General features: G+C 40.2%; 1 protein-coding gene across 1 annotated transcript in view; it reads left to right on the top strand.

The window, feature by feature from the left end:
• meioc (meiosis specific with coiled-coil domain) overlaps window positions 1-26,893 on the top strand; it is a 43,644-nt gene extending 16,751 nt beyond the window's left edge. The window contains exons 2-4 of the mRNA XM_087977890.1: window positions 421-555; window positions 21,609-21,789; window positions 26,185-26,893. Of these exons, the coding sequence (XP_087834016.1) occupies window positions 421-555; window positions 21,609-21,789; window positions 26,185-26,426 (558 nt within the window). The 3' untranslated portion in view covers window positions 26,427-26,893. The remainder of the gene's footprint in view (window positions 1-420; window positions 556-21,608; window positions 21,790-26,184) is intronic.
• Window positions 26,894-27,939: the final 1,046 nt, after the last annotated feature.

Below are 27,939 nucleotides of genomic sequence, written 5' to 3'. Positions count from 1 at the left end.
TAAGTAAAATTATTCTCTTTGTTTTATTTCTTCTATTTTATTATCAGAAATTACCAGGAATCTAATTTTCCCAGACTTACTCCAAAATATAGGCTGAGCACATTGAAAATTGAGTCCCTGCCCTTATGCTCAATTCCTGCACAGCCTGATTTTCCAACAGGAGATCATAAAACAGAAAATTTACATAATATATGAAAAACAAGCTTGCTTGGCTTAATATAGTTCATTTATTTCTGAGCTTATTTTTCAGTTTGCCTGTTATCATATGTGGATACCAGGGTAATGGGTTTCTGGGTAGACACATCAGTAAACACTTTTGCTGTATTGTCGCCTGAAAATGATTTTTTCTTTGAAGTTTAATCTTGTCATATTAAAATCTGATGTTGGTTATCACCGTTTTCCCCTTTTCCCCTTTTTAAGACTGAAGCAGCTCTTGCCAGGAACTACCCAGGAAAGAGAGTGACCAGTTCAAATAATACACCCATTCCGAGGCTACCATCAAACCCTTCCCGGGTTGATCGTTTGATTGTTGATCAACTGCGTGAACAAGCAAGAGTACGTTTCATTTATAGCTGGTAGATTGGTTAATTGACCATATTTCATATTCCTTTGGTTAATCTGCTTCGATATAATTCTAACAATTTCTATTTAAATTTTATGTTTCTTTTAAAAAGATAGCTACAGATAGATGGAAGTAGATTTTATCATCGTAATTGGCCATAGTTGTCACAGAATGTAGTGCCATTTATGTACACAATTGATTGTCAATATAGTTATTGTATTACTTTTTAATATTTGGAAATTGATGTGGTTTGGCAGTTAGTAACGTTTTTCCTAAATTGTTAGAAAATAGTCATAACTTAATTAATTCAGAGTTGAGCCAGCCCGGAGAACAGAAGTATACTATATTGAATGCATAATGGAATAAAGATGAATCATATTTTTTTAAACTCCTGATTGTTTTTCTCCCTTTAAGGTAAGGAATGTCAATGTTAGGAATGGGACATTTTGCCAAAAAGTGCTTCAAAGTCAAGCAGCATAGATAAATACAGAAAGTAAACTTCTGTATATACCTCTTTGTAATCTGCTCAAACAAAGGGGTGCATTTTGATGATGTCTGCCTGGCAGATGGCACTAGCATTCTGAAAATCATAAGATAGTTGTTAATATTTTGTTTCTGTTAATTATGCATGGACATAATTTTCCTGGCATGCTCAAACTAGGTAATCTGAATAGCCATCTGAAAAGAGTGGTGGGTTAACATGCAAATCAGGGTCTTTTTAACACGAATAGAGTCCTGTTGCTATTGTGTACAAGAGGAACAGTAAGGTAAACATGCTGGATTTGCAGCAGATGCTCCAGAGCACTACGTTGGAGTATGTTTGCATGTAAGTTTGGTAGACCAGGAATCAGTGGCCAGAAACTCATCATGAGAATTATATTCGAGGAGACTTGAATTAACCTATTGAAATGTAGCAGACTTCATGCAACAGAACTAAGGCCTTTTCTGTTAACTCATTATTTTACCAGTAGCAATCAAAGTATAGTTGCTTTCAGTAGTTTTGCTTCATCATCCTTCAGATTGTAGCAGAGTGCATGGCACACATTAGCCAGATGCTTGCATGTTCTTGCATAAAACAAATGTGGATGCCAGTAGTTACCCATAAATATCACCAGTCAAAATGCCAGAGCAATAGAATTTGTCAAAATTGCCAGGTTGCAAAATCCAGGTTGATATTTAATGCACTTCTGGCAATTAAAGCACCACCCCATGAACAGGAAGGGGTGCCACTGGAGTGTGACCATCATCTTCAAAATATGCTCTGTACACAGTTGTCTGAAAGGCACAATGCATTCAGCCTACAAAGCCAACAATTCAGCATGTTTTGACCAAGCAGGCCAACTAGGGGTAAGACCTACCAGTTAGGAATAGAAGATATGGATTATGACTGCTGACTAATTGCTGATGGTTGTTTGCCTCCAAGAATTGATTCTTATTGTTTAGAGAAGCAGATGATTAGTTAGTGAGTATCTGGTAAGTGGCTTATGATTTATTCGATTCCTAATGTTCAAAAATTTAGCAACTGATGGTAAGGTTAAGAAATAAATAAAAATATAAGTAATATATATAACTGAATAAAATAGTTAAGTGATTAATTAGAACACATTAAGGATGGCAGGATGCGTGGTCTGTCATAGTTGGTGTTTTTTGACAGTTTCAGGTTGCTAGTTTGGTCCAAAGCAGTTGTGTCTGCAGTAAGTGTTGATGTTTAAGCTGTTGAGCTGAAGGCTGAACTACAAACACTGCAACACAACCAGGGAGAGAGAAGTTTTCCTGGATTCTTTGTACCAGAAGGCAGTCACACTTGGAGGATAGGATTTTCTGGTTTGGTCTGTGTTCACTGATAGGAGAGTGTAGCAGTAAGTTAGACAGGTCAGGGGACTCAGCGGGCAGGAACCTCAGTCCTGCGTCCAACAGGTTTGAGGTTATTTCAGCTTGTTGGATGAGAGTGGCGACTACAGGGTGAAAAGAGAAAACAGACCATGGTACGATTCTACAGGAAGCCATTCAAATGGCGCAGTCAAAAGTGGAGATGGGAACTGATTAGTCAGAGGGATTGACTCCATTCTCTGTAGCAAAGAACAATCAGCAGCACTAGAGCAGAGGAAAATGGAATGTATACTACTGGAACGATCTCCGCTTGAACTGTCCTGGGGTCATTATTCTTGCAAGTTGTATAACTAGCAAGTGGAGGGGATTTTAAACTGAATAGGGGAGCAAGGAATCAAATTTGGGAAGATGGTGGTAAATCAAAGATGAGGGCCAAGACAAAAGAGAAATATATTCATTTAAGCAATGATAAACACAATGTGGTAGGAAGAGATAGAGAGTACTATAGATAGAGAGTAAATCTACAAGTAAACCAACAGTCTGGGTCAGTTGTCCTTCATACACTGATTATTAGATTTTTGGAGCAGACAAATTATCACCTTGACAGCAAGAAGTTAGTCCCTTTGAACCATTGCACTCAAATGTGCTTTCACAGTCTTACTTCTTCTGAACTAAACAGACAATATTTTGAAAACTCACATGAATATCAGTATTTTGAAGTCAGGTTATATTGAGAACACCAAGTATGTTAAGGGAAAGAATGTAATTTGAATCCCTTACCAATTGCCAGAGGTAATAGCAATAATTTTGTAAGTATGTTATTTTCTTATTTTAAATATTATTTCGTATTTGTCATCACAGGAGGAGAGAATAAAGTATGCTGTTTTAGAAAATGTAGGGATGTCAGACTCTAAGGAATGTAGTATGAACAACCAGGTTTCTGATACCGAGACTGGCTCTAATGTAATGGGGGTATGTCACATTCCATGCAATTGATTGTGATAGGGGACTCTCAAGTCAGAGGCACAGACAGAGGCTTCTGAGGCTGACAGTGAGAAATCAGAATGGTGTGTTGCCTCACTGGCGCAAGGATCAAGGACACCCCAGAGTGAGTGCAGAATTTTCTCAAAGGAAAGTGGGACCAGCAGGAGGCTGTTGTACACATTGGAAATAAGAACACAGGAAGAAAAAAAGATGAGATTCTGAAGGGAGAATACAGAAAATTAGGCAGGAATTTTAAAAAGGAGGTCTTTGAGGGTAGTGATATCTGGATTACTCCCGGTCCCACGAGCTAGTGAGGGTAGGAATAGGACAATAGAGCAGATGAATGCATGGCTGAAGAGCAGGTGCAGGGGAGAAGGATTCACACTTTTAGATCATTGGAATCTCTTCAATGTTAGAAATGACCTGTATAAGAAGGACAGATTACACCTGATGTGGAAGGGGACTAATATACTGGCGGGGAGATTTGCTAGAGTTGCTCGGGAGGATTTAAACTAGTATGGTGGGGGAGGGTGGGACCCAGGGAGATGGTGAAGAAAGGGATCAGTCTGAGACTGGTACAGTTGGGAAAAGGTTCAAGTCAAACAGTCAGGGCATGCAAGAACAAAACAGAGAACGACGTAGGACTGATAATTTAAACTATTTGTTTCAATGAAAGAGGCTTAACAGGGAAGACAATGAATTCAGGGCATGGTTAGTAACATGGGACACGGATATCATAGCAATTACAGAGAAATGACTCAGGGATGGACAAGATTGGCAGCTTAATGTTCCAAGATACAAATGGTATAGGAAGGATAGAAGGGGAGGGGGCAGGAGAGGAGGGGGTATGGCATTTTTGATAAGGGATAATATTGTGGCTGTACTTGGGGAGGATATTCCTGGGAATATGTCCAGGGAAGTTATTTCGGTGGAACTGAAAAATAAGAAAGGGATGATCACCTTATTGGGATTGTACTATCGACCCCCCCAGTAGTCAGCAGGAAATTGGGAAACAAATTTGTAAGGAGATCTGATATCTGTAAGAATAATAGGGTGGTAATGGTAGGGGATTTTAACTTTACAAATATAGACTGGGACTGCCAGAATGTTAAGGGTTTAGGTGGAGTGGAAATTGGTAAGTGTATACAAGAAAATTTTCTGATTCAGTAAGTGGATGTAAGTGGGTGTAAAACTTGACCTACTTTTGGGAAATAAGGCAGGTCAAGTGACTGAGGGGGTGTGGGGGAGCACTTTGGGGCCAGCGACCATAATTCTATTAGTTTTAAAATAGAGATCGAAAAAGATAGAAGGGATCTAAAAGTTGAAGTTCTAAATTGGAGGAAGGCCAATTTTGGCAGTTCCAGGCAAGAACTTTCAAAAATTGATTGGGGGCAGATCTTTGCAGGTAAAGGGATGGATGGAAAATGGGAAGCCTTCAAAAACTGAGATAACGAGAGTCCAGAGACAGTATATTCCTGTTAGGGTGAAAGGCAAGGCTGGAAGGTGTAGAGAATGTTAGATACTAGAGAAATTGAAGTTTTGGTTAAATAAAAGAAGGAAGCATATGTCACATATAGATAGGAGTGATCAAGTGAATCCTTGGGTATAAAGACAGTAGGAATAGGGTAATCAGGAGGGCAAAAAGGGGACCTGAGGCAGCTTTGGCAAATAGGGTTAAGGAGAATCCAAAGGGATTTTATAAATACATTAAGGAGAAAAGGGTAACTAGGGAGAGAATAGGGCCCCTCAAAGATTAGCAAGGCAAGCCTATGTGTGGAACCGCAGGAAATGGGGGTGATACTAAATGAGTATTTTGTATAGTGCTTACTATGGAGAAGGACCAGGAAGATATAGAATGTGGGGAAATAGATGTTGAAAAATGTCCATATAACAGAGGAGGTGGTGCTGGATGTCTTAAAATGTACAAAAAGGTGAATAAATCCCCAGGACCTGATCGAGTGTGCACTAGAACTCTGTGGGAAGCAAGGGAAGTGATTGCTGGGCCCTTTGATACAAATATCTTAGCATCGATAGTCACAGGCGAGGTGCTGGACGACTGGAGGTTGGCTAACGTGGTGCCACCATTTAAGAAAGGTGGTAGGGAAAATCCAGTGAACTACAAACCAGTGTGCCTGACATCAGTTGTGGACAAGTTGTTGGAAGGAATCCTGAGGGACAGGATTTACATGTACGTGCATAGTTAAGGATTGACGAGGATTAGTCGACATGGCTTTGTGCGTGGGAAATCATGCCTCACTAACTTGTTTGAGTTTTTTGAAGAAGTAATGAAGAGGATTGATGAGGTCAGGGCAGTGGACTTGATCTACATGGACTTCAGTAAGGCTTTGACAAGGTTTGTCATGGTAGACTGGTCAGTAAGGTTAGATCACATGGAATACAAGGTGAATTAGAACCAAGAAGAAGAACAAAGAAAATTTACAGTCCAGGAACAGGCCCTTAGGCCCTCCAAGCCTGAGCCGATCCAAATGTACTGTCTAAACCTGTCGGTCAATTCCTAAGCATCTGTATCCCTCTGCTCCCCACCTACTCAAGACGCATCTTAAATGAATCTACCGTGGCTGCCTTTCCCACCTCTGCTGGCAACGCATTCCAAATGTCCACCACCCGAATGAGCCATTTGGATACAGAACTGGCTTGAAGGTAGAAGATAGACGGCGGTGGTGGAGGTGGAGGGTTACTTTTCAGACTGGAGGCCTGTGAGCTGTGTTGTGCCACAAGGATCAGTGCTGGGCCCACTGCTTTTCGTCATGGAGAGAAATGATTTGAATGTGAACATAGAAGGTAATGTTAGTAAGTTTGCAGATGACACCAAAGTTGGAGGTGCAGTGTAGAGCAAAGAAGGTTACCTAAGAGTGCAATGGGATTTTGATCAGATGGGCTGAGGAATGGCAGATGGAGTTTAATTTAGATAAATGTGAGGTGCTGCATTTTGGAAAAAACTTACCATTAAGGGTATAAGGTCTTAGGGAGTGTTGCTGAACAAAGACACTTTAGAGTACAGGTTCATAGTTCCTTGAAAGTGGAGTTGCAGGTTGATAGGATAGTGAAGAAGGCTATGTGTGGTATGCTTTCCTTGATTGGACAGAGCAATGAGTTTACGAGTTGAAGGGTCATGCTGCGGACATTGGTTAGGCCACTTTTGGAATATTGTGTGCAATTCTGGTCTCCCTCCTATAGAAAGGTTGTTGTGAAACTTGAAAGAGTTCAGAAAAGATTTATATGGATGTTGCCAGGGATGGAGGATTTGAGCTACGCGGGTTCCCCTAAAGCATTGGATACTGACGGGTGACCTTACAGGGATTTATAAAATCATGAGGAGCATGGATAGGAAAAATAGACAAGGTATTTTCCCTGGGGAGGAGGAGTCCAGAACTAGAGGGCATAGGTTTAGGGTGAGAAAGGAAAGATTTAAAAAGGACCAAAGGGGCAACATTTTCATGCAGAGGGTGGTGTGTGTATGGAATGAGCTACCACAGGAGGTGGTGGAGGCTTGTACAATTACAACATTCAGAAGGGTATATGTTTAGCAAGGGTTTAGAGGGATATGGGCCAAGTGCTGGCAAATGGGACTGGATTAGGTTAGGATATCTAGTCGGCATGCACGAGTTGGACCAACAGGTCTGTTTCCATGCTGTACATCTCTGTGAATTTATAACTGTCAATCAACCTGGAGTTCAGATATTTTGAGAGAGTAATGGTTATTTGGACTCATATACATTAACAATCTAGATGAAAAAACTGAGGGCATTGTTGCAAAGTTTGCAGATGACACAGGATAGGTGCAGAGACAAGTTGTGTCAAGGAAGTGGGGAGGCTGCAGAATGACTTGGACCAGCTAGGATAGTAAACAAATAAGTATGATATATAGCTTATTTGAGCAATAGACAAAATTTCTTTTGGCTTCCAAACACCATTTTTGTTAAGCTTCACGGCAAAGTGGAAAGAGGAAACCCATGCAGACACTGGGAGAATGTGCAATCTTCACCCAGACGGGTCACCCAAGGCTGGAATCGAACCCAGGTTTCTGCTGTTGTGAGGCAGCAGTGCTAACCATTTCATTTCAAAGGTGAAATCTCAAAACATCTGAACTCCAGGTTGATGACAGTTATAAATTCATAGAGATGTACAGCATGGAAACTTGCTTCACTTTCCCTCAGATTCTTGAGTTATATTACCCAAATGTAGGATAGACTTCAGGTGTGGAAGTGGCACCCTTAAGTCCATTCATGAGTTGTGTACAATTTAGGAACAAATGAACAGATTAGGGTAGATATAATCTTGCAGGATAGCTTAGATGCACCAAATTTCAGCATCAAACTTGTATTGTGTATAAATAATCGTACTGCCAACCTCATACGGCATGGAGCTGAAGGAGTGCCAACAAGTGAAGGTAGGCTTGTGGTAAACAGTGGCAAAACAAAACCCTGGCAGATTTCTCAACCAACATGTCAAGGAAAACAATCTTCATAGAATCCCTACAGTGTTGAAACAGGCCATTTGACCCAACAAGTCCACGACGACCCTCTGAAAAGTATCTCACCTAGAACAATCGCCCTTCCCTATTACTCTACATTTCCCCTGACTAATGTACCTAACTTACAAATCCCTAAACACTATGGGCAATTTAGCATGGCTAATTCACCTAACTTGCCCATCTTTGGACTATGGGAAGAAACTGGAGCACCCAAAGGAAACCCATGCAGACACGGGGAGAATGTCCAATCTCTACCCAGACAGTCACCCAAGGCTGGAATCGAACCCAGGTTTCTGCTGCTGTGAGGCAGCAGTGCTAACCACTGAGCCACCATGACTACTTCATTTCAAAGGTGAATTTTGAGCTCAGAATGGCACCTATCAATACATGTAAGGAAGTTGTTTCTGCAGCAGCCAATTCAGATATAGTAACTAAGTTATTTGCATATTAGGAATATCCAGGGTTAGGGAGATTAGATGTTATTCCATCAATTACACAATTTTCATGAAATCCAAAAGACATTTGTGAGAGCTAGACCTAGCAGGAATTCTTTTGCAACATATCTATTTCAGAATGCATGGCCTCATTAAAAATTGAATTCATAAGTTCAGTGATTATTGATTCATGATCGTGGCAGTTCTAAAGACAATAGACAATAGGTGCAGGAGTAGGCCATTCAGCCCTTCGAGCCTGCACCGCCATTCAATATAATCATGGCTGATCATTCCTAATCATTATCCTGTTCCTGCCTTATCTCCATAACCCTGGATTCCACTATCTTTGAGAGCTCTATCCAACTCTTTCTTAAATGAATCCAGAGAGTGGGCCTCCACTGCCCTCTGGGGCAGAGCATTCCACACAGCCACCACTCTCTGGGTGAAGAAGTTTCTCCTGAGCTCTGTCCTAAATGGTCTACCCCGTATTTTTAAGCTGTGTCCTCTGGTTCGGCACTCACCCATCAATGGAAATATGTTTCCTACTGCCAGAGTGTCCAATCCTTTCATAATCTTATACGTCTCAATCAGATCCCCTCTCAGTCTTCGAAACTCAAGGGTATACAAGCCCAGTCGCTTCAGTCTTTCAATGTAAGGTAATCCTGCCATTCCAGGAATTGACCTCGTGAATCTACGCTACACTCCCTCAATAGCCAGAATGTCTTTTCTCAAATTTGGAGACCAGAACTGCACACAGTACTCCAGGTGTGGTCTCACCAGGGCCCTGTACAGCTGCAGAAGCACCTCTTTGCTTCTATACTGAATTCCTCTTGTTTTGAAGGCCAGCATGCTATTAGCCTTCTTCACTACCTGCTGTACCTGCATGCTTGCCTTCATTGACTGGTGTACAAGAACACCCAGATCTCTCTGTGCTGCCCCTTTACATAAATTGATTCCATTGAGGTAGTAGTCTGCCTTCCTGTTCTTGCCACCAAAGTGGATAACCATACATTTATCCACATTAAACTGCATCTGCCATGCATCTGCCCACTCACTTAACTTATCCAGGTCACCCTGTAATCTCCTAACATCCTCATCACATTTCACCCTGCCACCCAGTTTTGTATCATCAGCAAATTTGCTAATGTTATTGCCAATGATGTGGTCGTGCAGTTTATATGGCTTCCTTGAAAACTAGTGAACAGGCTAGCAATGTCAAGAGCACTGCTATTGGTAAGAAAAGCTTGCTGTGTTCTTGCAAATGTGAAGGATTCTGTCACCAAGTAAAATATTTGCTACAACCAAGTTTCATTGTGGGGAGCAAAAATTGGGGCAATTTTAGAGGATGTTGTCATGGCCACAAACACAACCTATGCCAAAGCAAGCACCCACTCCCAGCCCCTAGTCCCCTTATTCCAAGGGTTGATACTTGTACATCCACTTAGCCATTACATACTTTACATAAGCAATATACCCTGTAGTGACAGTTGGATGTGTAAACAAAAAAGGATTAATTCACAACTTTTCACTTAACACTTCAGAAGAACCTCCATTCATTGCAGCTCAATAACATTTCAATAATTCAGACTATTTAAGGTTTCAATAAATGAGATGTCAGGGTTACTTGAAACAATTTAAGCCTGTTTGAATAAAGATCCAACAGGGCAGAACTTAGTGTAAGGCAGGTGACTGAAGTGTCAGTGGGGGAGATCTTTGGGGCCAGCGACCTTAATTCTATGTTTTAAAATAGTGATGGAAAAGGATAGACCGGATCTAAAAGTTGAAGGTCGAAATTGGAGGAAAGTCAATTTTGACAGTATTAGGCATAAAATTTCAAAAGTTGAATGGGGGCAGATGTCTGCATTTAAAAGGATGGATGGAAAATGGGAAGCCTTCAAAAATTGAGATAATGAGAATCCAGAGACAGTATATTCCTGTTAGGGTGAAAGGCCAGGCTGGTAGGTGTAGGGAAGTCTGGATGACTAGGGAAATTGAAGTTTTGGTTAAGCAAAAGAAGGAAGCATATGTCACGTATAGATAGGAGAGATCAAACGAATCCTTAGAGTATAACGGCAGTAGGAGTACACTTAAGAGGGAAATCAGGAGGGAGCAAAAGGCGACATGAGATAGCTTTGGCAAATAGGGTTAATAAGGATTCCAAAGGGATTTTATAAATACATTAAGGAGAAAAGGGTAACTATGGAGAGAATAGAGCCCCTCGAAGATCAGCAAGGCAGCCTCTGTGTGCAACTGCAAGAGATGGCGGAGATACTAAATGTGTATTTTGCATCAGTGTTTACTGTGTAGCAGGACATGGAAGATGTAGGATGTGGGGAAATAGATGGTGACATCTTGAAAAATGTCCGTATTAAAGAGAAGATGGTGCTGAATGTCTCAAAACGGGTAAAAGTGGAAAAAATCATAGGACCTGATCAGGTATACCCTAGAACTCTGTGGGAAGCTAGAGAAGTGATTGGTGGGCCTCTTAGTGAGATATTTGTATCATCAATAGTCACTGGTGAGGTGCTGGAAGACTAGATGTTAGCTGACATGGTGGCACTATTTAAGAAATGTGGTAAGGAAAAGCCAGGGATCTGTAGACCAGTGAGCCTGACATCAGCAGTGGGCAAGTTGTTGGAGGGAATCCTAAGGGACAGGAATTACATGCATTTGAAAAGTCCAGGACTAATTTGAGATCGTCAACATTGCTTTGTGTGTGGGAAATCATGTCTCATGAACTTGATTGAGTTTTTGGAAGACGTAACAAAGAGGATTGATGAGGGCAGAGTGGTGGTGGATATGATCTATATGGACTTCAAGTAAGGCATTCAACAACGTTCCTCATGGTAGACTGGTGTGCAAGGTTAGATCACTTGGAGTACAGGGAGAGCTAGCCATTTGGATACAAAACTGGCTTGAAGATAGAAGACAGAATGATGGTGGAGGCCTATGACCAGTGGTGTGCCACAAGAATCGGTGCTAGGTCCACTGCTTTTTGTAATTTACATAAATGATTTGAATGTGAACCTAGGAGGTATCATTAGTAAGTTTGCAGATGACACCAAAATTGGAGGTGTAGTGGACAGCAAAGTAGGTTACGTCAGAGTGCAATGTGATCTTGATCAGATGGGCCAATGGGGTGAGGAGTGGCAGATGGAGTTTAATTTAGATAAATGTGAGGTGCTGCATTTTGGAAGGGCAAATCAGAGCAGGACTTATACACTTAATGGTAAGGTTCTTGGTATTGTTGCTGAACAATGAGACCTTGGAGTTCAGGTTCATAGCTCCTTGAAAGTGGAGTCATAGTTAGATAGGATAGTGAAGAAGGCGTTTGGTATGCTTTCCTTTATTGGTCAGGGCGTTGAGTATAGGTCGTATTGTGGCTGTACAGGCCACTTTTGAAATATTGTATGTAATTCTGCTCTCCCTCCTATCGGAATGGAGAATGTTGTGAAACCTGAAAGGGTTCAGAATACGTTTATGAAGATGTTGCCAGGGTTGGAGGATTTGAGCTACAGAGACGCTGAATAGGCTGGGGCTGTTTTCCCTGCAGGTATTTGACTAATTGGCATGCATTGAATGTCATAAAGTTCCTATACGTGAACTAAATTTGCAACAGAATTTGTCATTAAGCTGATAACTATTGCAGTTAATAGATATAAAATACCATCAATCAGGTTGTGGTACTGCAATGAAATTATTACAAATGTGTAGCCTCATTCTGTCATTACTTGATAGCGTTTTTGAAAATGTCAACATAAGTTTGTTACTTTTTTTCCCATCTCTTCTTCTTTGTTCTTATCTGGTCTTTTTCTACCCTTATTTCTCTTTCTGTACCTGATTTGACATTGAAGTTATCAGTTCTAATTTATATTTACTTTCAGTTCTTCTACAGTTTACTTCTCAGTGTTGACTAAAGAGATGCATAGTTGATTTCTTCTTGCATTCAGATGTTGTTTCCCTCGTCACGGCATCATTGGATTGTACCTCAAGCACTTTGTGATTCAAAATTATGTAAAACTAAGTGCAGAAACAATGCTAAATAAGTGCAGACGTTTTAAGTACACACTACAACAGAATATGGGCAAATAATCCTGAAGATTGACATGATAGGGGTTTCCAGCTCCAAGCATTAAAAGAAGTAGACAAGGACATTGCTGATCTCCTTAAATTCTCTTGATTTACATATAAGAATAAATCAGCATACATCAAACGTCCAGATGACACAAAGCATATTTTGTAGTCGCAAAGGGATTTTGACAGATTAAGTGAGTGAGTAAAAGTGACAAATGGAGTTCAGTGTGAGGAGGTGCTGGGTCATCTACTTTGGACTATAATAATATTTTCTGAATGATCTGAAGTTAGGATTCATAGAGATACAGAGTGATCATCCATGTGAAGAAATTACTGAAAAGAGAAACTAATGGACTGCTTCAACAAATAATTTAAAAGGCTAAGGTAACCTTCAGCTCTAGGAAATACAAAGGGCTGGAAGTTATTTGAGAGTTACATTGAGGTCTGTTTTGACCTCACCTGTAGTATAGTCCTCCAATGTCCATAGGAGAAAGTGAGGACTGCAGATGCTGGAGACCAGAATTGAAAAATGTGGTGCTGGAAAAACACAGCAGGCCAGGCAGCATCCGAGGAGCAGGAGAATTGACGTTTCGGGCATAAGCCCATCTTCAGGAATCTTTTGGCTGAAGAGGAGGCAGAGGAGATGACCTGGGGGGTGCAGTGAGAGAGGGACTCACTGAGATCCTTGTAGAGGGAGGAGGAGAGCTTCTTCAAGGAAGGCATCCTTGCAAGAGGATTTGCAGTAAGTTAAGATCAACTAGGAGAAAGTGAGGACTGCAGATGGTGGAGACCAGAGTTGAAAAATGTGGTGCTGGAAAACACAGCAGGCCAGGCAGCATCCGAGGAGCAGGAATGAAGAAGGGCTTATGTCCGAAACATCGATTCTCTTGCTCCTCGGATGCTGCCTGGCCTGCTGTTTTTCCACACCACATTTTTCAACCCCAATATCCATAGCCAACATATTTGTATGCTTATTATATACAGTGGCCTCCATAACTTGGTTATATTACTTATACCTTTTCAAAAATAAAAGTTACAAATCATTTCAATTGGTTAGAAGCACTGAGGACTTTTTTTAAAAATCTGCCCGATTGTGTCTCTGTGTATATTTATTATGTCATTACACAATGCTAAATTAGAATTGGCATAAACAGAAAATTGATCTTGGAATGAATGTTAACAGTGTCAATTTGTTTAAGAGGAGTCAAACTATCAGATTAATTTTAAAATGGAACTGGAAGCTATTCAGCTCATCAAATTGTTAAGAAAGGATTTCAGCAATGCTGAGGAAATGGGGGTCAGTATGTAAAAACAGGTAACTGCATTCACAAGTGTAGTTGAAGTGACTCCTCTTCAAATGATTTATTTGGCAATGGAAAATGCGAGATACTATTTGCATTCTGTAGGAAGTTGTTCAGGATAAACAAGAGCAATGTATATCAGTATTATGAAGTGGGATTTTGATGCTGCTCAATATTGGGCAATGAGATCATCTTATTCACCACATGGTACAAGGATCAGTGCTGGGTCCTCTACTTTTTGTAATTTACATAAATGATTTGAATGCAAGCATAAGAGGTACAGTTAGTAAGTTTGCAGATGACACCAAAATTGGAGATCTAGTGGACAGCGAAGAGAGTTACCTCATATTACAACAGGATCTTGACCAGATGGGCCAATAGGCTGAGAAGTGGCAGTTGGAGTTTAATTCAGATAAATGCGAGGTGCTGCATTTTGAGAAAGCAAATCTTAGCAGGACTTATACACTTAATGGTAAGGTCCTAGGAAGTGTTGCTGAACAAAGAGACCTTGGAGTGCAGATTCTTGGCTCCTGGAAAGTGGAGTCACAGGTAGATAGGATATTGAAGAAGGTGTTTAGTATGCTTTCCTTTATTGGTCAGAGTATTGAGTATAGGGGTCGAGAGGTCATGTTGCGGCTGTACAGGCCATTGGTTAGGCCACTGTTGGAATATTGCCTGCAATTCTGGACTCTTTCCCATCAGACAGATGTTGTGAAACTTGAAAGGGTTCAGAAAAGATTTACAAGGATGTTGCCAGGGTTGGAGGATTTGAGCTATAGGGAGAGGCTGAACAGGCTGGGCTGTTTTCCCTGGACCATCAGAGGCTGAGGGGTGACCTTATAGAAATTTACAAAATTATGAGGGGCATGGATAGGGTAAATAGGCAAAGTTTTTTCCCTGGGGTCCGGGAGTCCAGAACTAGAGGGCAGAGGTTTAGGGTGAGAGGGGAAAGATATAAAAGAGACCTACGAGGCAACTTTTTCACACAGAGGATGGTACGTGTATGGAATGAGCTGCCAGAGGAAGTGGTGGAGGCAGGTACAATTGCAACATTTAAGAGGCATTTGGATGGATATACGAATAGGAAGGGTTTGGAGGGATATGGGCCGGGTTTTGGCAGGTGGGACTAGATTGGGTTGGGATATCTGGTCGGCATGGACGGGTTGGACCGAAGGGTCTGTTTCCATGTTGTACACCTCTATGACTCTATATATATACAATATATAGCAAGCTTTTGAAAAAGTTTTATTTAAGGTTTTAAACAGTCAACAATCAGGATGAAAGGAGACCTAATTGAGATATATAAATGTTAAAGGGAATTGACAAAGTAGATGTAGAATAGATGTTTCCCCTTGTGGGGCATCCTAAGATGAAAAGCCACAGTTTTAGGGTAAGGGATGGCAGATTTAAAACAGATGAGGAAATCATTCTCCCAAAGGATTCTAAATCTCGAATTCGCCACCCAAAGTACAGTGAATGTCAGGAGAGTAAATAATTTTCAGGAGGAGGTAGATTTTTAATGAGTAATGGGTTAAAGGAATGTGGGGAACTGGCAGGAAAGTAGAATTGAGGTGAGATCAGCATAATCAGATGATATGGTGCAGCAGATTGAGGGATTGAATTGCTTACTCCTGCTCCTAGTTCTTTTGGCTGATCGTTCCTTGTTCAATTTGGGATGGACAACAAAATGGTCTGACATTCTTACCCAGATCTCAATTGCAACTTTAACAGAAGTCAAAATTGTGTGATTCTGTGATCTGCCACATGCCTGCAGTCATTTCACTCCATGGTGAGTGGCCATCATATTTGAACAGCACTGATGCACGTTGGGGAAAGAGATCCTTTTAGATCTTAATTGGATATATTGTATGTACAGTTCTCCTATAATGTGTGTTTATTAAAGCCAATTTGGTTGCAATGCGATTTGTGAATTGCAGACTTTTTTATAAAGCAAAGTCTTGTTTGCTGTTACGCAATTCCATTCCTGGCACTAGCTGAGCAGCAAAACCTAACCTTCATATCCCCTGTCTGCAAAATGTAAATTCTTTGTGCTCAGCTAAAAGAGGAATGCAGTCAGCTCTGCAAGCCTTGAAGTTAGCTTGAAACTGGGAATTGTGGTCTACATTTAGAAGGAACTTTATTTCAAACTGGGGAAGAATCAAGGAGGACATGGTTTCTGCATCTGCATCATGTGGTCAGTCAGCTTGCGTGCTTTCTGGTGAAGAGCTTCGTGAAAGGTACAGTGCTGTAGTCAGTGATTTAATGTTAAAGTGTTAAATTTAACTGGATTATTTAATTAAATATATGATTTAAAGATTTACTTGGACTGCGCTATCATTTGTGTTAGGCTAACTATTTTTTATTCGAATTTTACTGTTTTTCCTGTAGGCCCCATTATGTATATTGCACGATTTTCTATAACATGGTATCGCGTGGGAACCGCAACTACTATGTTATAGGAGAACTACCTATAATGGATTTAGCAGATGCAGCACAGATTCACCAGAATGCGACTGAGGCTTAAAGCGTTACAAGTTTGCTTAAATACTAACATTCCTTCAAATATGGATGGGTTTGTGAACAGTGAGGGTTTAGAGAGATCTGGGCAAAATGCTGGCAAATGGGACTAGATTTATTTAGGATATCTGGCCAGCATGGATGAGTTGGACTGAAGGGTCTGTTGTACATCTCTGTTACTATATATATAAGACTAAGGATTGAGGTGTTTATTATGCTGGAAGTATTTAATGGGGTAGGTGAATTTATTTTTTTCAGGATACTCAGTGCAAAGGGTAAAACCTTAACATTTGAGCAAGAACGTTCAGGGACTGGCAGGAAGCACTTCAAACCTTGGTTACAAGAAACATGAAACTCAGTAAAAGAACTGTTGAAATCAATTGAAAATTTCAAAACAGTGATTGATAGTACTTTTTAGTAGATAATAGTATTAAGACAATATGGAACCAAAGCTGTTAAACTGAGGTAAGATACAGCTCAAGCATGATCTAATTGAATTGTAGAACAAGCTCAAGGGGCTAAATGACCTATCACTGTTCCTGTGCTATAGCTTAGATTGCATCAGTTGAACCTTTTTTCAAAGCTGCCTGAGCTGATCATATAAACTTCTGGCATGTCATGCTGCAGCATCCAGAAGTGAATACATGCTCCACTCTAGATTAAAGGCTGCTGAGATCATTGGTTAGAATGTTCTTACATGAAACTCCTCCTTGGACTAAAATATGGTGCAATAGGTAGTCTGATACTCCCATCAATAGTTTGTACATAACATGGAATTTAGTTTTGTAGGTTGGGTATCTAAAGCTGCCTCTCAAACTCCCGCAGTAAAGTTAAGGCCCAAGCATTCTCCCTGTTAAGCAATGTTCTGGCTTCCCATTCCAATATTTCTTGTTATCTTCACCAAGTGTTGTGTGAATTACCTATACCTAATAACAGTTTTAGCCAGGGTGCCAATCTCTTGGTTGAAAAAGGAGATTAATAAATGTGTTTCTCAAAGAAAGTCTACTGCTGCATCTTCCTGAAGGATGAGAAGGACCTAGAGAAAGATGGAAAATACTCTAGAGTTAGTGGTTAATAAAGCAATGAGTGACCAGCAGAATTAGATGTGCAAAGGTGCCAAACAACGTAGATGGACAATAATTTGAGAATTGTAATGTTAAACAGGCTGGCACCCTATTATGGGCTTGCACTGGCCTTGCCATCTAAAAGGCTTCAAATTTTAAATTTCCATTTGAGTGAGAGGGAGGCAGTTCACCAGTCTGGTTTGGGTCTTGTAAGCTAGCTTCTCTTTCAGAAAGAAAACACAGGATCTTACTAGGGGCGTTTGCTCTTGTCAGGAGGCAAATTGGCCAGAGCTATTTTTCAGTGGAGGTTTTCTAACTGGCTGCACTTGCCATGGGTGGCCTACTGATTTGTCTGTCCCAGTCACAGGGCCAGAACTCTGAACCCTCGATAACCTGACTGGGAGAAATGGGCACAGCTGCAACAAGTAGGATACTGCACATGTGTCACAAAATAGAAGTTCCCTCAGATCAAAGTGGTAAATTTCTTAGATCTGAAGGGAAATTTTTCTACTTGAATCATTACAACTATGGGTTACAGACTTTAATATTAGTGATTCCTTCTAGAGAATGGAGTCCCTGGAGCCTAAAAAAAATCTCAGTAAATATTATGCCTTAGTTATCGTCTGCTAACTTATATTGTGTAGGTAGCTAATTCGCATTCCTGTCCATCTTTAGGAACATTCCCAACTGTTTTCCTTGTTCCCCCCTCCCGCATACCCAATCACACCACCAAGATCCAGGAAAATTTTGCCCTTGGTATTGATGTGCTGTGATCTGGTATTCGTCTGTATGAGACTTAGGAACATGCCATATGAGAGCAGCAAAAAATATTGAGAAGAATGATACTTTCCTCTTCGTACAACAATGACAAATGGTGGAAGTAATTAGACTATGAAGGAGAACTGCTTTCATGGGCTTATTTATGTGGTGAAAAGCAAAATGTGGGAGAAGAGTTCAGTATGCCTCAGGAGTGGGATAGAAATAATCTTAAGAAAGGCATGACATACATAAGTAGAAACAGGGAAAATCTGCATCTCACTCGTGTTATCCTGATATGTTGTTAAACACAACCTGTTTTGAACCCATGTGCTTGGGGTTATCCTGTAGATGTTGATTACTTCAGCATTCTCACTTCAGGACTACTGTTGAAGGTATATTGGAAACTTGGTATTATATCTGGGAAAACCGACATGCACCTGTTACTCTTACCCCACAAAGATTTCCATTGACATGTCAGTAACTGTTGGAAGTCTTACCTTTCACATTTTGGAAGTGCTGGACTGCAGAGGTTCAAGAAAGCAGCTCACCATCACCATCTCAAGGCCATCTTGGGACAAGCAATAAATGCTGACCAGCCAGTGACACCCATGTCCCCCATGAATGAATAAAACAAAAACGCTGCACATATTTGGCGAAATATCAGAACATACTCATTTTGGATACAATGAATTATAGCAGTTGCTCAGAAATAAAAAGTATTTCAAACATATTTTACATTTGTATGTTCATTTTCCAAATCTGACATTTTTTGTATAAGTAGATGGTACATCTGTCAATCATTGAATGCATGCTGTTGAAACAGCAGTTGATGGAGATTTGTAATGCTGCTTTTATTCGTTTTTGCTAATACATAACGGTGTCAATGCTGATATTATTGCAGTATGTCTTGCATGTCAAATACATCTTCCTATGCTACATCTGATTTGGACGTTTGTGGTCTTAATAGGAAGGATTTATGATTTTCTGTTTTTCAGAGGTGAAATAACACATGGTCGGTACACCAAAGTCTTCAGTGATGGGTGCCCATTGCCCTTTCTGGAGGGTTTCTAAGCCTTCATAGTTTCCTTAATCACTACTAATCAATGAGGTCCTGTTAATCATAAGGATGCAAACCAGTAGTTTTTTTTCTCCCAGTGAACCTGTCAGTCGTATACGTGTTCTCACTTTCATAAAGTGGTGATTTTGTTGCATCATATGTGCAATCTATGACTTTCACATCAGAGAAATAAGATGAAATGCACGATCATGCACATACAACATCATCCAGGTGAAGCTATGCAGACGCTAGGTATCATGCCAACTATCAAAGCAGCAATCTTGCTAAATTCAAGTTTTCCAGAAGGGTCTGCCAGGATTTTGGAAACCAATTTAGTGAGATCATCAGTCATTCCCGCAATTCTTGATATGATTCTGCAAATGATAGTAACCATTAATTCCTGGCAACTTGAACTCCACACCTTAAGAAGGATATATTGACCTGGGAGGGCTTTAATGTAGGTTTACAAGAATGATACTTGAAACCAGGTTTAAGTTATGAGTATAGGTTATACAGATTAGGCCTGTTTTCTCTAAAATTTAGAAGGTTGAGGGATGATCTGATTGATGACTTCAATGTATGATCAGGAAAAGTCAGGTTAGATAAATACAAATTATTCCTACGGTTAGAGATTCCAAATGTAGGGGCATATTAGGGCCAGACTGTTGAGGAGAGATGTTAGGAAGCACTTCTACATGTAAAGCGTGGTAGAGGTCTGAAAATTCATCCCAAATGTCAGTTGATGCGCAATCAGTTGTTAATTTTGAATCTGAGATCAGTAAGTTTTTTTTTGTTAAGCAAAGGTCGGGCCAAAGACCGGAATACGGAGTTAGGCCACAGATTAGCCATGATCTCATTGAATGGTAATACAGGCTCAACTGCTGAATGGCCTACTTTTGTTCCTACATTGCCATTCAGCAGGAGAGGACTTTGTTTTAGCATTTCACACAGCATCAGTTTAATTTGTATTTAAAAAGTGATTGATGGTTTGTTTTGGAAAGTTATATCTGTCAGTTCTGCAACACCACAACTTCAAATAAACAAAGAAGATTTTTTTTTATTTTGTCATAGAGTCATAGAGATGTACAGCACAGAAACAGACTTTTTGGTCTCACTCGTCCATGCTGACCAGATATCCCAACCCAATCTAGTCCTACCTGCCAGCATCTGGCCCATATCCCTCCAAACCCTTCCTAGTCATATACCCATCCAGATGCCTTTTAAATGTTGCAATTGTACTAGCCTCCACCACTTTCTCTGGCAGCTCACTCCATACACGTACCACCCTCTGCGTGAAAATGTTGCCCCTTAGGTCTCTTTCATATCCCCTCTCACCCTAGACCTATGGTCTCTAGTTCTGGACTTCCCCACCCCAGGGAAAAGACTTTGTCGATTTATGCTATTCATGCCCCTCATGACTTTATAAACCTCTGTAAGGTCACCCCTCAGTCTCCGACACTCCAGGGAAAACAGCCCCAGCCTATTCAACCTCTTCCTATAGCTCAGATCCTCCAACCCAGGAAACATCCTTGAAAAATCTTTGCTGAACCCTTTCAAGTTTCACAACATCTTTTCAATAGGAAGGAGACCAGAATTGCACGCAGTATTACAAAAGTGGCCTAACCAATGTCCTGTACAGCTGCAACATGATCTCCCAACTCCTGTACTCAATACTCTGACCAATAAAGGAAAACATACCAAATGCCTCCTTCACTATCCTATCTACCTGCAACTCCACTTTCAAGGAGGTATGAACCTGCACTCCAAGGTCTCGTTGTTCAGCGCTGGAGTAATGATTTCTGGGTAACCAGACAAAGTGTCCAGCCTCTTTGTGTTGTATAATCATATCGGAAGGTGCTGTGTATATTTAGTAAATGATCATGAGCATGATTCTGCACATAGTAAACTGGCACAAAAATAAAGAATAGTGTCCCTTTTGTGACCAACTGGTTATGAATAAATCAGATTTTAGTTTAATTAGACACTAAGACTTGGCATCTTTTCAATTACTCTTGCTAAGATTATGAAGCAAACAAAGAATTAGTACAATTTAAATTTCATAAGGCTTGTCCTGTCTATAGTTCTGCATATTATTGAGTCATCATTCAACGTCAGCATTTTAACTGATTATAGCCAATACTTTGTTTTATTTGCAGTTACTTTAATCTTTCTGTTTTGATGTAAATATTATTTTTAAATACTTTTGACTATTCTGTCTTGTAGAAATTGATTAGTTTAACTTTAAAAAGACGTTAAAATTTTCACACTCAATATATCCTGCATATGCAAAAAATAAATTTGTTTTCTATTTTGCAAACTTTAATTAACAGGAGATCATTTCTCATATATTTTACTCCCTACATATGACTCTGCAAACAGTAATTTAAGTTGATGCGTAGATCAGCGTACACGCAGTAACTAATAATCTAATAATTTAATTGGTTCTTTAAGTACCAGCACCAATAAAATAATAGCTCATTCTTGTGACTAGATTAATAAATGCATATTCTGTAATAATCCTCTTTTAACAGGTTGTGACATTACTTGGAAAGATGGAACGTCTTCGCAGTTCGCCTCTTCATGCAAATATTTCTACAGCTCTTGATCGACATCTGGAAGCCATCCACATTACCCAAGCACGTAGAAAAGATGAAATAGTGAATGCAGCTAATCGACAAAGGCAGGGAGCTCCAAGATACCAGGATGACCGAGGTAACATCATAACCTGACTCAATTTACAATTTTCTTTTCTCTATTGAACATACATGGGGAGTGGGGTCATTTCTGACAACAAAGAAAACACAATAACTTTAACTACTGACTATTCACTTGTGAGACTATATTACTTGTGCATGGAAAGCCCTTTTTGGAGAACCAGTCTGATAGGGCAGTATTATATCCTTGCCTGCAAGACGTCAAAACATTGAGCTCACTTAGAGATTTGATTTGGTGTCACCAGTAATAAGTTGAGTCATTGGTTGCTACTACTTATCTATGACAAAGGAGTTTCTTTCTCAATATTAGAGAAGTATTATTTTGTTCATGCCATGAGGTTTTCTTTGCTTTTCATGAACATATTAAACCCTCTTTTTGTTATTTGTTCATGGAATGAGGGTGTCACCAGCAAGGCCAGCTTACTACCGATCCCTAATTGCTTTTAAACTTCAGAGGGCAATTAAGGGTCAATGACATTTACTGTGGATCTGGAGTCATGGGTAGGTCAGACCAAGTAAGGGTAAGTTTCTTTTTCTAAAAACATTAGTGAACCAAATGGGTTTTTCTGACAATTGATAATAGCTTTGTGGTGACTATCACTGAGACAAGTTTTTAATTTCAGATTTAATCAAGTTCCACTTGCTACTATTGTTTAAAGCTGAAAATATGTTTCTGGAAAAGCGCAGCAGGTCAGGCAACATCCAAGGAACAGGAGAATCGACGTTTCGGGCATAAGCCCTTCTTCAGGAAGGGCTTATGCCCGAAACGTCGATTCTCCTGTTCCTTGGATGTTGCCTGACCTGCTGCGCTTTTCCAGCAACACATTTTCAGCTCTGATCTCCAGCATCTGCAGTCCTCACTTTCTCCTCTACTATTGTTTAAACCCTTGTCTCCAGATTATTCACTTGTATCCGGTTGTAATTTTGCTCACTGAGCTGGTAGATTTAATCTCAGATGTTTCGTCACCATGTTAGGTAACATCATCAGTGAGCTTCCAGTGAAGCGTTGGTGTTCTGTCCCACTTGCTATTTATCTGTCTCGGTTTGTTGTGGTGGGTGATATCATATCCGGTTCTGTTTCTGATAGGTTGGTAAACGGGGTCCAAATCTATATGTTTGTTCTTGGAGTTCTGGTTTGAATGCTGGGCCTCTAGGAATTCCCTTGCATGTCTTTGTTTAGTCTGTCCCAGGATGGATGTATTGTCCCAGTTGTACTGGGTGTCCCTCTTGACTGTGTGTTTGGATACCAGTAATAGTTGGTCATGTCTTTTGATGGCTAGTTGGTGCTCAAGTATCCTGGTGGCTAGTTTCCTGACTATTTGTCCAATGTAATGTTTGCTGTAGTCCTTGCAGGATATTTTGTATATGACGTTTGTTCTGCTGGAGTTGGTATGGTGTCCTTTAAATTCATCAGGAGCTGGTTCAGTGTGGTGGTAGGTTTGTGGGCTACCATCTTGCCTAGGGGCCGTTGTAGTCTGGTTGTCATCTCTGAGATGTCTTTGATGTACGGCAGGGTGGCTAGAGTTTCTGGGCGTGTTGTGTCTTCTTGTTTAGGTCTGTTGTGAGGGAATCGGCAGACTGCACTTATCAGGTACCCTTTGTTCCTGAATACGTTGTATAGGTGTTTATCTCAACTTCTCGTAGTTCCTGGGTGTTGCAGTGTCCAAATAATGTCCTGATGCAGCTCCGTTTGTGGGTTTTGGGATGATTGCTCTAGTAGTTGAGTATCTGGTCAGTGTCTGTCGATTTCCTGTAGAAGGTGGTCTACAGCTTTCTATTGGCTTTTCATTCTACCGTGACCTCAAGGAAGGGGAGTCTGTATTCGCTTGTATGCTTAGCATAATTCTGAAAAAGTATAAATGGTGGCTGAGATTTTACCAGTGTGTTGGAGATTGTTTGGGAGGCATGTGGGCTAGGAAAATGCCATTGAATTGTGTCAGGAGCAAAGCCCAATGTGTTTGTGTCACTGCAGGATTTTCCCAGGGGCAGTCAGGGTGGTAGGATGAGACCACATTTCAAGCTGATGAAAAGGGAATTAAATCTGTTAAACAGGCAAATAATTGCAATTTTACCAGTAATTTTCCTTTTATTTGAGTGATGCAGAAAAAAAGAGTTGAAGAAACTTGTTAACTACAATGAGGCAAAAACTCAATCTTAACTATATTTGACTGCCATTATGAAAGATTATGTGGTTTGGTCGGGAGGGTAAAATTGAGTAGATGGCAGCATTAGCAATCTGGAGGCAAGTCAGTCTTGGTTGGCAGAGCGTAGAATTTCTGGGTGAATGTCCTCTTACTTCGAGAAGGGTGGGATGGTGAAATTCCTTGTGAACTGTGCAGCTATTTGCTGTGGACCTCATTCATGGTCTTGAGACCTCCAGTGAGGAGCAGCACATGAGAGGTAGAGAGCTGTAGTTCAAAAGCACCGAGGCAGCAGCATCCACAGGCATAAGAGGATCATGAGGCTGGAAGAGGAGCTCACAAGGAGGACAGAGGGGCATGCAACTAGCCAGATACCTGTAGAAAACACTACTTACTAGAAATTATCCACTATGGGAGGTATTGTTTTCTGCAAATGTTAAAGCAACAAAATTGATGAGCACTTCGCCTCTCCCAGGGTTGGGGCGGGGTGAAGGGTGTCTCAGAACTCTGCCATAATGGAGGCACAACTGAGCACAATGGGGTGTACCTCGCCTATGGCATTGAATTTCAATGTAGCGTTTGACTTTGATGCCTCTGGAGGTTTCCTCTGAGGATATGAAGAGTGATAGCAACTACAGAGGAAACTCGATTATCCGAAAGACACAAGCGGGGAGTATTTTGTTTGGTTAATCGAATGCCAGATAACATAATTAGCCAAGCATCGAGACCTTGCGATCTTGTTCGAATAATCCGAAATTTGGTTAATCGAATGCCGGATAATTGAGGTTCCTCTGTACATGGTATAAGAAAACCTCAAGGGAATAGAGGCAAGATAGGCAGGGAGGTACATTTAGGGGGTTTCACAACTCACTCATGCAGACTCATGCATTTCTCATGAACGGCATTCATTAAAATATGTTTTCTTCCTTTTATAGCTCTGCTGCCCTATTCTTGAATGCTTCTACCAAAGCCCTGGACTTGTCATCGAATCCACTAGGCAGAGATGGGTACTGCAGATGCTGGAGATCAGAGTCAAGAGTGTGGCGCTGGAAAAGCACAGCTCGTCAGGCAGCATCTGAGGAGCAGGAAAATCGACATTTCGGGCAAAAGCCATTCATGAGGAATTCCTGATAAAGGGCTTTTGCCCAAAACGTTAATTTTCCTGCTCCTTGGATGCTGCCTGACCTGCTGTGCTTTTCCAGCGCCACACTCTCGACTCTGTCATAGAGTCCGACAGCATGGAGACAGGCCCTTCGGCCCAAAGGTCCATGCTGACCAAAATGTTCATCCACACTAATCCCATTTCCTTGTATTTGGCCCATATTCTTCTAAGCCTTTCCTATATATGTATTTGTCCAAATGCCTTTTAAATGCTGTTAATGTACCCACCTCAAATACATCGAAAACCTCCTCTACTGTGATATGGACTGTCATCAGAATGGCACGAGACATACATTAACCTCTTTAGGCGTATTCCTTTCCATCACACACTTCTGTGGTCAAAATATCAAGATTCATATAGATAGTTCAACAAGAGGGTGACATCTAAATACATTATCAAACTTCCTCGGGTGTTTGTAGATGCTTCTATATGGTTACCCTAATCTGTCATTTGAGATGGAGGCAGACTAGTGAAGTTGTTGCTTATTCTGTGGACTTTGGTTGTGACAGGCACCCTTTCAGTGTCGATGGCCTTGAGATTATAAGTATATTGGAATCCCTGCATGGATGCAGGAGTCATCTCTGTTATCACAGCTTCTTTTGGCATTGGTGTGTCAACCAAAAGGGCTGAGTAGCTGAAATGAATGGCAAGATGCTGCAAAATTGCTGTTAGATTGTTGGAGATGACAAAAATTAAAGTAAATTTCAAAGACTCACTCCTGAAGTCTCCTCATGGTGGAGGGAGGGTTTGGGTGTGTGATCAATGGAAGATAAGAGGTGAGCTTTATGGAATCTCTGAAGAAGTAAAGAGATGCACAGAGATTAGATAGTAATCCTTACATAATCCAATTTCACAATGTAGATAGTTAATAAGTTGTTATTTTTTTGTTTGCGTGGTGTCAAGTACCAACCCTCTGGTCACTCCTATATGTATCACCCCAGTAGACTGGAACATGGAGCAGTCTCACCTCAATATAATTAGTACTCAAAATATTACCAGTGCAGTACATTAATGTATACTGTTAAATTGTTTCATTGTTGATATGGGCTCACTTAACCTTTAATACAGATTGTATCTCTTTTATGTGCAGATGTTCTTGCATTGGCTATTGCAGTCAAAGAAATGGCAGTAGCTACACGGAAAGCCCGGACTGCCTTGTGGTGTGCCCTTCAAATGACATTACCTAAAACACCAAATGCCAATCCAGATGACCAAGTTGAAGTCGAAAGAGAACTTCAGGATCTAGTAACTAATGGAGACAAAAACTATCAAAATAGAAGCAACTACTATAGTGGGGAAAAAAATGAAGTCGTGAAAACACGTGTTGATTAAGTACTACTAAAGAAAAAAACTGCAAATCTTTAAACTAAATGATTCTATTATCTTTTGAGTTACTAGTGTGAATTGGTTAAGTTGCAGTGATCACAAATTCTGATTAACTAAAAAGAAAGCATTAAGGGGATAAAGACTAAAATGTGTGGGCTCCTTCAAAAGTAATTATAAACATTGCAGCTTGTAGTCAAGCATGCATTTGGTTAGTGAATACAGCTCTGTATAATTGAGACAAATGATACAAAGCTTATTTAAAAATCTCACTACCATAATTTAACAAGATCATTTTACCTTATTTTTGGTGAATTGTTCTTGTCAAATCTTCCTAATCAGAGTGACTAAAGCTTCTTAGTCAGGTAATTTTAATCCAATGTTTGTTTTAGTTTCTGTAAAATGTTTGTTATTTATTATAAGCAAAATTTATAAAAGTGGTCATGGCTTTCCTTGACATGACTAAAAAAAGGAAAGGTAACCTCTATTTGGTGAAAGTGAGCAATAAATGCACCAAAGTGCAGTCTTTGAGAGCTTAAAATCAGTCTTAATCAAAAACAAAATTATCTAATGCTATAATGGTAAGTGGAGGTTAATTAAATAAATATGGCATACTGCAATTATCCTGTTATGTAAAAGGTTATCATAGTTTAGATTTAATGGTTCTGTTCTTATTTATATCACCCTAACCTGATTAGCCCTCCATTTAAATAATTGAAGTTTCAGATAATGTGCAAAGGTCACAGACTTTGTATCATTATTCAGAGACCTGGAGATATTGATTTAATAATACTGAAGGTAATTCATTGGAAAATATCTTTCACTTATCGTGCTTTTTTTTCGCATTTATGTTGCGAATAAGAGAGAGTCAGGAGTGATTGAAGGCAATAATTTCATTTTGGAGTTTGTGATATCGGATTGCAAATACAATTTATAATTAATCTGATTGCAGCGATGGAATTACAGCCTGAGCATACACTGTCAGTGTTTTAAATTATACTTAAATTCTTGGAACACTTCAATTAGAGTTGAGATTTTCTTTGCCAACAGTGTTACATAATACATAACAATATCTGTATAAAATAATTAAAAATTGTGACATAGGATACACACTGGAAAGTACAAGGCAGACATATTGTTAGGAGTTCTTTTTCCACTCCCCACTGAGGTATCTTCCTATGCCATCCTATGTCTGCTGAAGCTTCTGTTTTTACTATATTACAGACAGAAGTCCTTCACAAACTCGCCAAAGTAAGTACTTAATTTGTGAATCTCGATGTAGAGGTTTGGCAGACCGGTTTATCATCAGGGCCATCACAGTACAGTCTGATTTTGTTCCCATCTAATGTCTACATAGACATTTCCCAGAACAAGTCAATGGATAGAAATCAGGAGCTGGAACCCTTCCCGAGCCCAGGAAATAAGGGTTCCCCAAGTGCTGCTAAAACTAGGTCAGCTAATTTAGCACAGAACAGGAATGAAACTCAGATTTTCTGGTCAGTAAAGCTTAGTGCTGGAAAGT

This window comes from Chiloscyllium plagiosum, unplaced genomic scaffold (genome assembly GCF_037043375.1).
Source record: "Chiloscyllium plagiosum isolate Xiang-an unplaced genomic scaffold, Cpla_swu_hap1 HiC_scaffold_32, whole genome shotgun sequence".
Taxonomy (NCBI): domain Eukaryota; kingdom Metazoa; phylum Chordata; class Chondrichthyes; order Orectolobiformes; family Hemiscylliidae; genus Chiloscyllium; species Chiloscyllium plagiosum.
The sequence above is the reverse complement of the archived record's forward strand: the minus strand, read 5'-3'. Positions and strand labels throughout refer to the sequence as shown.